This window comes from Drosophila ficusphila, unplaced genomic scaffold (assembly GCF_018152265.1).
Source record: "Drosophila ficusphila isolate 14025-0441.05 unplaced genomic scaffold, ASM1815226v1 contig_791, whole genome shotgun sequence".
Classification (NCBI taxonomy): Eukaryota; Metazoa; Arthropoda; class Insecta; order Diptera; family Drosophilidae; genus Drosophila; species Drosophila ficusphila.
The window spans coordinates 3,727,044-3,737,218 of NW_025064737.1; the positions used below are offsets into that span (position 1 = coordinate 3,727,044).

At 50.0% G+C, this 10,175-nt stretch overlaps 2 protein-coding genes across 2 annotated transcripts; both read right to left on the reverse strand.

The window, feature by feature from the left end:
• Positions 1 to 422: 422 nt before the first annotated feature.
• LOC108098626 (pre-mRNA 3'-end-processing factor FIP1) lies at positions 423 to 3,159 on the reverse strand. Its single transcript, XM_017201699.2, has 4 exons — positions 1,637 to 3,159; positions 1,481 to 1,573; positions 1,186 to 1,256; positions 423 to 1,132 (listed from the first exon to the last, which is right to left on the reverse strand). The coding sequence occupies exons 1-4, from the start codon at positions 3,066 to 3,068 to the stop codon at positions 626 to 628; spliced, it is 2,103 nt and encodes a 700-aa protein (XP_017057188.1). The 5' UTR covers positions 3,069 to 3,159; the 3' UTR covers positions 423 to 625.
• A 2,202-nt stretch (positions 3,160 to 5,361) lies between these two features.
• LOC108098631 (dynein axonemal heavy chain 1) lies at positions 5,362 to 8,826 on the reverse strand. Its single transcript, XM_017201706.2, has one exon. It carries the CDS (start codon positions 8,739 to 8,741, stop codon positions 5,502 to 5,504), a length of 3,240 nt encoding a protein of 1,079 aa, XP_017057195.1. The 5' UTR covers positions 8,742 to 8,826; the 3' UTR covers positions 5,362 to 5,501.
• Between the last annotated feature and the right edge of the window lie 1,349 nt (positions 8,827 to 10,175).

The window sequence follows — 10,175 nt, forward strand, 5'->3', positions numbered from 1 at the left end:
GTAAATGATCTGTTTATATAGATATTTACATATATTAGAGATACCACGAATATTCGGCTACTATTCGGTATTCGGCCACTTTTTTTGATATTCAGTAATCGGCCGAATAATATTAATAGAAAAAAAAACATCACATTAATCAAAACTTTCATTTATTATCAAATTACGATATTAAATTCATCAGCGGTAAGTTGTGATGGATATACACAAGTTTTTCAGCATTTGACGGTAGTAAAAGATTAAGCTTCAGAAATCAACCTCTTACTATACACGCTACTCCCAGGTATATAAAGTACGAAGATCTACGTAAAAAGATGTAGAGTTGGCAACAGTGCTTCAGACTGTAATGATGTAAAACTCCAAGCCTATTAGGCAAGATACAATATACTGAAACCAAAATACATAAATAATACAATATAGCGTTCTTACAAAAAATAAGTGTATTTATCTTCATTCCGCCTCTTTGTATCTCTCAACAATCGCCCCTCATTTACTTCTGGAATTTCTTTTATTTAATGTATTTAGAAAATGTTCGTGTATTTCGGTTTGTTTATTTTTAATTTGTATGGTGGACAGCTCAGGGAGTTGCTTCTCGATCGTCTTCCATATAGTACCTTAACAAATGCTATTCCTCCTCCTCTTTGTCCTTGCGGTGCGATTTCTTTTTCTCACTCCGACTGGAGGAGGCGGCGGTACTGCTGCTGCTGCTGCCCTTACTACTTCGTTCACTTCGATCTTTCTCGCGGGACTTGGACTTGCGACGGCTGGACTTTTCGCGGGATCGGGAGCGCTCTCGGCGCGAGCTCTCTTTATCCTTATCCTTGTCCTTATCCTTTTCTTTGTCCTTTTCCTTATCCTTATCTTTCTCTTTATCCTTGTCTTTCTCCTTCTCCTTGTCCTTGTCACGCGATCGCTCCTTGTCGCGGTGCCGCTCTCGCTCCTTAAGGTCGCGTTCCTTTCGCTTCTCCTCCTTCAGCAGGTGCAAGTAGTCTTCGAAGTACTCCTCTCGATAGGATGAGTCCAGCGCCCGGTACCTCGGATCTGTCTCAAACTTCTTCTTGATGTCGTACCACCTCGTGTGCCTCTCGATGTCATGGCGCTCCCGCAGCATGTCCAAGAAGTCCTTTCGTAGCTAAAACCAATTTGTTGGTAATTACGTCGATTCTGATTAAAATTTTCCTTTACCTGATCTTTTTTTAGGAGCTTATCCTTTTCCCGCCTTCTACGCTCACGATCATCCTCATAGCTGCCACGATCTAATGTAGAAAGGACGCAACATTTAAGTTAAGAATTTCAACGTCTTATACATAAAGTAATAGGTAATAAAGTTTTTAAATTTGAACATACAACAAATTTAAGTAAATGTTGCAAAGAAAGAAGAAATTAGTGAAGTATTTTTTACGACGCGAAGAGATAGATAGATATTCATTATATTTTTTATAACGTATAACTTATTTTGTTTTATTTGACTTGCTCTTACCTCCCATGTTCATCCTCTGTGGCGGCGCCATTCCCATTCGCATCTGTGGCGGTCCATTACCCCCCATCATCATTCCTGGCGGAGGCCCCATGTCTGCAAAAAAATACACGGATAAGACGACTCGAAGATATTGCAAGCTCTTTGTCCAAAACTCACTCATATTCGGTGGCATGCGCATGTTGGGCGGCATCATGCCGCGCAAATTGGGTGGCGGGCCGCCCATCTGTGGCGGAGGCACGCTCATCCCAGGAGGCGGCATCCCAGGTGGCGGCTGTTGCATGTGAGCGTGGCCGGGAGTAAGTTCCTTGATCCCGCTAGGCACCCACCCGGCATTGTCACTGCCCCACTGCGACTCCTGAGTGGGCTCATAGCCGTAGTCGAAGGGTTCCGGCTCGTGGAAGAAGGGCTCCTCGGAGGCCCCGGGCAGGGGGAAGTTCGGCGGCATAGGTCCAAGGCCGCCGCGAGAGTACTCCCGGCACTCGGCGGTCATCACCTGAATGGCGTTCTCCTTGACGCCCCTCTCGCGGTCGCCGCCCCGTTCTCCGCCCGTGGTTGAGATGGGCCTTGGGGGACGCTGCATGAGTCCCATTCCGGAGCGCGACTGGTGCTGCATCATGGGTGGCGGCATCCCTGGCGGCGGCATCTGCATTCCGCCTTCCCCGCCTATGCCCACCATTGACTGGATGCTGTGCATTCCGGGTGGGCCCATGCCCATGCCGCCGTCCGTGAGGATGCCAATGGGGGTGTTCTGGCTTACGTTCTGCGTGAGACTGGCTAGGCCCACGCCGCTCTCCGCCACCCGGAAACGCTTCTGCCGTTCGCAGTATGCGCGCCACGTCTCCTCATTGAAACCGTAGTTGAAGTAGTCCGTGATGTCGGCTCCCGGCTTGCGCCACGGCTTCTCCTCCAACGAGTCGATGCTGAACTCGTGCACGGCTACGCCGTTGATAGTGCCGGCACCCTCGAAGTCCTCAATGCTGAACTTGCCCGCCTGGCCAGCCGGCTTGGCCTTGTCCCCGGTGGCGCCAGTCCCTCCGGCCAGCAGGTTTGGCCGCTGCTTTATGTTGTAGGTGCTGGGTGCCTGCTTAATGTCCCCGATGACCACGTTGATGTCGTCATCCGAGTCGTCGTCGTCGTCCTCGTCAGACCCCGAGCCGTTCCTCTCTCGCCTGGAGCTATTTGCGTCGGCCATCTCGTCATCTTCTGCATCCGGGGAGGAGCGGGCATCGGCTCGATCTGCAAACCGATCCCGCTCCCTATCTCTGTCTCTGTCGCGGTCTCTTCGGCTTCTGCTGTCGGTGGTGTCGGGCAAAGCCTCCTCGTCCTCCTCCATCTCTTGAGCCGGGTCGTCGAACTCTGAATACTCGGGCACCTCCTCTTTGGGATACCGGGGCGAGTCCCCAACGGGATCTGCTCCAACCGAAGAGCCCGGCTTTTCGCCGGCAACGACAGCGGCTAGTGCCTGGGCCTCCGCTGCAGCCTCTTGCTCCGCCGCCAGCGCGTCCCCGCCATTGCCCAGCTCACCGGTCGTCGAGTCCGGGTTAGAGGTGCCGTACAGCCAGCTGTCCTCGTTGGTGTCGTCCGCCATGGTTGGTTTTATATTTGGTCCGGTTAAGTTTTACTAAAGAGCGAAGCAGCAGAAACATCGATGGCAACGTCGAGGCATCGATGTTTTAAACATGAAAGTCGATATCTTTCCATCCCTGCAAGATTTTTTCATCCACCGTGAAATCCATGGCTTGTGTCTGAGGTTAGCGTTCACGATTGTTATCGAAACTACCAAAAAGCAGCTACAATGTGGCCTTTCATTATCGATTATTTGCCGCGTTTGCAGTTTACAAAAATCAGTTTATGGTGTATTTTTTTTTTAAATTTGGTGCTGAATCCTTTATTGCATACTACCTTTTCACACCTACGGTTTATGTCTCCCACCAGCTTTCGACATGTGAAGCTGGAGATAGATCTCCGAGCTGGTTGGACTTCTGGTCGGGCTTTTTGCCGATTATTTCCTATTGTCTTAAGCAGTATGCTTTGGACCGTTGTAGTGCATAAACGTCAACAAAATTGGTGCATTTTCGAACACAATTCGTTCCATTTGCTTCTGCAGGCTGTCTAAGTACAGAAACCGATCTATTAGGCCATTGATTTGGACTATTTTGCCAACGTCATACCAGGAAAACGCACTCCAAACCATAATTGTTTCTGCTCCATTTTTAATAATTTTGGTGATACACCTTGGGTTCAGGGCTTGGCCTTAAGGTCGGCGAACGATGGTTTTGCCATTGGGTCCAACACTGTTAATTTGTCCAAAAGTTTCAAAAAAAAAAAATCACTTGCTGTGCGCCTTCGCAAATGTGGCGTTTTTACAGATATGATTTTTTCTACTGATGCGTCCAAAGAATCATGATCCATTCAATTTTCTTAAAATTAGTTTTCTAATTTAAATCGACGCATTTAGATAAAAATTTTTGTTTAATATACATATATCAACATCAATTTGGCGAAAAGGTAGAAAAGGATAACATTTGCTCTTCAGTTGATACGATCGATGTGTTCAGTCGTTTTCCAAGAACTTATAATTTCCCCGCTTATTCTTCCTGGTAAATCTCACAAGTTTTGAGAAACATAAATTTAAAGATTGGGAATATTAATGATGAAATTCTACTTTTGAGATGTGCCACAGAATTTATCGGAGTCCAGATTCTATATTTAACGCCAGGCGGCGTTTTAACTTGGGGAGCGTAGAAGTATAACGCCACCTAGTAGTCGTTGGTGAAAAGTCTGTGGCAGGAGAGCGCCATCTAAGGTTGGAGGTCAAGGCTGAACGGCCACAGTTTTCATCCAAATGGATGAGTTTTTCCTTTTTTTTAGGGAATTTACGGTTTCCGGCCAGCTTTGTGGTTTGGATTATCCCGGTAGTGCCGAAAATAGAAAAAGAACGATATTTTTAACCAGGGCCCCAGGAGGGTATGTTGGTTCGAGGAACGAATTACGTAGGTAACATTCGTATTGGCTTAGGCCTTGGTTACGGAAAGCTTGAAACAGCGAGAAAGCGCAGAGTGTCCACTTACGTGATTCAAGCTTCAGATCCAGAAGGCCAAAAGAAAGTCCGGCAAGAAAAATGACAACCGAAATCGCGCAAGCGGCCTAAAACGCGTAACAATATTTTTCGGAAAAAACAAGCCCATAAAATGCCCTAATATAGAAAAGGCCCATAAAATGCTCCAATATAGAAAATAACCGTAAAAAAGAAGTAATAATATAAATAACGGCAACAAATGGTTTGCTGTTTTTTATCCCAAAAGTATGATTTTTGGAAAATCGACTTTTTAAACTACCTTTAAATCGAAAATTAGCAGACATGCATAGTTTTCTAATAACTATTGAATTTTAAAATATATTTCATAAAAATCGCACGACTATATCATATCATATCATAGCTATCATATGAACAATTGTCGAAAATATAGAAACTTTGACATAGAAAATATATATAGAAAAATTGACATAGCTTAGATGTTGTTTAAATACTCAACGGAAGCCTTAAACGATAATCTGCAAGCATCCGATTTTCACTGAATCAGTAAAAATAAGACATATTAAATCAGAAAAATATCAAAATGCAATTGCAATTGAAACTGGAAATGCCGAAATTATTGATTTAGCATCGGAAACACCATTTCTAATCCAGGCTTCTAGGATCCAGTCACCTGATACGGATATGTAATTGATGTTCAGGAATTAACAAAAAAATCAGCAAGCTATATAGAGGCTACAAATACGATCCAGTTAAAAGAAAAGTTATGCATTTTTCCACTCGGCATATTAAAAAACTTTGCATACTATTTTCACTTACAGAAATAAAAATCAAAAAACCTTGATTCACTGTGAGAACATTGAACTTGAGATTGACTGAGTCGTATTTATACGACTGAAGGCAGATTTTAATGGAAAACAGGAAAGGGGTTGTGTTATGCAAGGAAACGATTGCAAGTTGAAGTGTTTAGCAACAAGTGTCGAACTAAAGTATGTCCCTGCGGCACTTGCGCAGCTGCTTGCGCAGGAGAAGGGCGTCCTGCTCGGCCTGCTTGCGGCGCTCCTCCTCTTCTATGGCGCGACGGATCTCCTCGGCCTCGTTGTTGGCCTTCTCCGAGATGGCGTGCACCTCGGGCAGGAAGTCCAGGATGCCCTTGCGGATGAGGTACTGGTAGTTCATGGCCACCGAGTACTTGATCTCCTGGCCGGTCACCGCGCTGAGCTCCTGCCAGTGGATGTACATCCAGTTCTCGTTGCGCAGGTCCCTGATGCTGTTGTAGACCGGGACGAACTCGTCGATCTTCCCGATGAACGTCTTCGCCACATCCATGATCTCGACCTTCTCGCTGAACACGGCAATGGACTCGTTCAGCTCGTCGCGCAGCTTGCTCAGGCTGCTCCACACTTCCTCCAGGTCCAGCTGGGCGATCGGGTTGCCCTCGGTGGCGTCCTCGAGCTTCAGGAAGTTTGCGCAGGCGTACCACAGGTTCTTGTACGGCGTGAAGCTGTCGATGATGCTCTCCAGGAACTCCACGGAGAGAGGCTCAAGCTCGAAGAGCTCCTGCCGGAACTGCAGCGTCTGGCTGACCTTCTCGAGCTCCTTGATAAGCGCCCACGTCTTCTTGATGTCCACCGAGGTCTCCTGGGCGCGGTTGGGATTGAAGGCCAGCGAGTAGGCCTGCACCTCGTCGTTCAGCGACTCGAGCCGCTCCTCGAAGGCCTGGCACTCGCTGGCGTGCTGCCGCAGGAACTCCTCGATGTCCACCTTCTGCTCGTCCTTGAGCGTGGACAGCCGCATCAGGATCTGGTGCGGCCAGGCGTACACGTTCCACTTCATGGCGAACTGGTGGTCGCTCAAGTTGTAGAAGAAGCTGTCCAGCAGGTCGTACTCCAGCCACATCACCTGGATGTCGGCCCGCAGCGCGTCCACCACGTCCGGAACGGTGGCCGCGAAGTCGCGGATATCGTACAGGTGCTCGATGCTGATGGGCCGCTCGGCGATGTGGCGGAACACCTCCAGGCAGCGGTCGAGCAGCAATTCGTTCGTCTCGTACATGCGGTCCACGTAGTACTCGAAGATGCGCCGCACGATGTCGATGCGCTTTCGGATCATGAACTGCTTCAACGTGTCCACGTTGATGTAGAAGGGCCCGATCGTGATGAAGGCGGGCAGGATCTCGCGCACCTCCTCCTTCAGCCGCTTGTGCTCCAGGATGTCGTGCTTGACCTCCGAGGAGGGCTTGTGCGCCTGCGCGTACGCCTGCATGTACGCGTTCACGTTCAGCAGGTAGAAGTCGATGAAGCGCTCGTAGAGGCGCGCGTAGGCCCGCAGCGGCAGCACAGCCTTCGTGTAGCACTCGTTCATTAGGGCGTCCTCGCGCAGGAAGCTCTCCTCGATCAGCTCCACGGTCAGGATGTACAGGTTGGGCGCGAACTTAAGGGCGCCCATCACGGACGCGTCGATGCAGCGCACCCCGGACGTCTTCTCCAGGCCGCGCTTGAAGATATCCACCAGGTTCGGCTTGAACTCGTCCGGGTCGGTGGAGTAGAAGACGCGCCGGTCCTCGTTGATGCCCAGGGTCATGGCGAACACGGGCCGGTGGTAGGGGAACTCGGTGTCGATGTAGTTGCTGGTCCAGCGGTAGGCGGGCCGCAGCCCCAGGAACTGCAGGCACGGGTCGCACACGAAGCGCGCGAAGTTGCGCAGCGAGCCCTCGAGCAGCACCTCCATGGACTCCTGCATGCGGAAGCGCACCTGCAGCACGAAGCGCGATATCTTGCACATGAGGTACACCGTCCAGTTGTTCAGTCCGATGTCCAGCCAGCCCTTGCCGAGGGCGCGCAGCACCACCGTGATCACCGAGGTCAGCTTCTGGGGCCAGTAGACCTTGAGGAAGGTGGCCACGTTGTCGCTGTGCGCCTCCTGGGCCTGCAGGAACTCGGCGAGGGAGAGCGGCTTGCTGAAGGTGCACACGAACACCGAGAGCGTCTCGATGTACTGGCACTCGGCGGCCACCCCGCCCATGGCCTCCACGCCGCCGCCGCAATAGAAGAGGCTGGCCCGGAGGAAGTCGCGCCGCTTCTCCTGCATCGTGATGCCCAGCTCCTGCAGCTCGCGCCGCTCCTGGCCGGAGACCTCGACGGCGAAGGAGCGCGGCAGGAACTCCTTGAGGCTGATGTTGCGGAACTGCGGGAACTCCTTCGGCATCTTCAGGATGAACTGCTCCAACTCGTAAAGGGCCATCAGCCGCTCGAACACCAGGTTCACCTCGGAGCGCAGCCGGCGCTTGCACTGCTCGGAGACGCGCGCCGCCTGCAGGGCCGCCTCGATGGGCTTGAAGCTGTAGAAGACCGTGGACTCGATGTCCTCGTGCAGCACACAGTCGACGATCAGCTCCATCAGCATCAGCTGCTCGCCCTTGTGCCGCTCGTGGACGGCGGCCTGCAGGCGGCGCACGTAGCGGTGCGGGTCCTCGGCCAGGAACATGAACTGCAGCTTCGGCACCGAGTAGGTGCAGCCGTCCTCCAGCGAGAGCAGCGTCCAGCGGTCGGAGCCGGCGTCGTGGGCGGTGACCGCCGCCAGGCCCCAGCGGCAGTTGAGCAGGCTGCGGTTGACGGGCAGGTAGGCCCGGGCGGGCAGCGGGTAGTGGGCCTCGCCCACCACGCCCAGCTCGAACCAGGCCGCCGGCGAGTTGATGTCGAAGTTGCTGTCGTCGAAGTAGCTCAGCGGGAACTTGTGCGGGAAGGCGAACTCGGAGAGCACGTCGTACTGCTCCTCCGTGGGCTGCAGCACGTCGTCGGAGAGGCCCGCGCGGGCCAGCTCGGCCAGCAGGTCGATCTTCTGGTACTGCCGCCGTCGGCGGTCCACCTCGACGTCCTTGGGCAGGTGGCGGCGCGGCACGAAGCGCGTCTGAATGACCTTCGGCAGGATCGTGGGCAGCGGGAAGCGGTGCTGCTTGCCCAGCTTGTCCACCAGGGTCAGCCAGCGTTGCGCTTCCCGTATGGGATAGCACACGTCTGTCAGCTGGCTCCGCGGAATGACCAGCTCCTGGTAGTTCATCGTAGCCGTGCCCGGCCGCGGCGGCATGATGCAGATCGCCTTATCGGCCTCGAGCTTAAACTGCGGGTCCACGTCCTCCTTGTAGCTCATCGAGCCCACGCTGACCGACTCCGACTGGTCCGAGTCGGTGTCGTCCCTGCCCAACTCCAAGTTCTCCGCATCCATGTCGAATATATTGTGGAGTCGATCCAAACGAGACTGTGGCGTTCCCTTCAAAGCAGGCTTTTCTCTTCTCCGCCACTATTAAAACTGCCCTTTACTAGATGCGAGACAGCAGGAAGTCAAGGAGTAGCCAGCCCATCGTTGCACAAGAAAAAAATACAAATACATTCTTTAACTCCACCCGGGAGCATAGAGCCCCTACAATTTTTGTAGAGGATTCATTTATCATTGATTTTCGATCGTACCGGTGATAAGCCAGTAGCGACTTATCCTAGCGGTGGGTTTCCACCTGGCGCCATCTAGGAGTGACGAAAGTTCTATTGCTGTGTCCATAGTAACTTGGACAAGGGGGGTGTGCGGGTCCGGGGAGCCGAAATTTGTTACTATTGTTAAGTGAGCGATAGAGCATAGAAATGATGGAGATTTGGAAAAAGAGACAGTTTCTTTTTCTCGGGGAGCCTGGGATTCGAACCCGGGCCTTCCGGACCGGAGTCCAGCGCTCCACCTGCTGGACCACCGGCACAAGAAGAGCTTGTAAAAATAACTCATTAAGCCTCAAAACAATTTTAATTTCAGGCACCAAAATTGATTACAAAATCCAATAAAATGTTGCGAGGATAACTAAATACTATCAAAAGTTGACTTTGCTTCTTTTTGCAGGACGCCCGATACCATTTTTATACCCGATACCATTTTGTATCCTTATTATATTTTCAGTTAGGAGTTTGAAACGCAGTGAAGGAGGCACCTCAACCCCATAAAGCATATACATTCTTGATCAGCACCACCGTCTGAAACTTTACCAAAAGTTGTATAGTTATTGCTCGCAGTACATAAGTCGGAAGAGGCCTGATCGGCTGATCGACTATGTCAGATTTTTATCACGCCGTTGTTTTTCATCATCCAGATCGTGTTTTTACCTATTATCGAAATTCGAATTAAATTTTATTGAAATCGGATAACTGTATCTCATATCTGCCATAGGAAGAATAAAAATATACATACATATATATAAATAATGGTAAAAAAAATTATAACGTCATGTCATGATTTTTAGAATATGAAGTATGTATTTAATTACTCTTGAATTAAGAACAAAATTTCATAAAAATCGGACAAATACGTACATATATCATATAGTTGCCATAGAATAATCGAAAAATCTATATAGAATTAACGGAAATAATATGATAACTTCGTTGTTTTTCATCAGACAATCATGATTCTTTGATTATAAAGATTTCTAACGACTCTTGAATTTCGAAATTAATTCGAAAACATCGCGCAACCATATCATCTATGTAGTTGTCATAGCGTATCGTCATAGTTTCAATGTTGTTTAGCCAGGGGCGGACGCAAGGGGGTGCTATGCTGTAAACGAAACATCTATGCACCGTAATGTTTTGTTAGTTAAGTTAATGTTTTGCTTAATTAAAT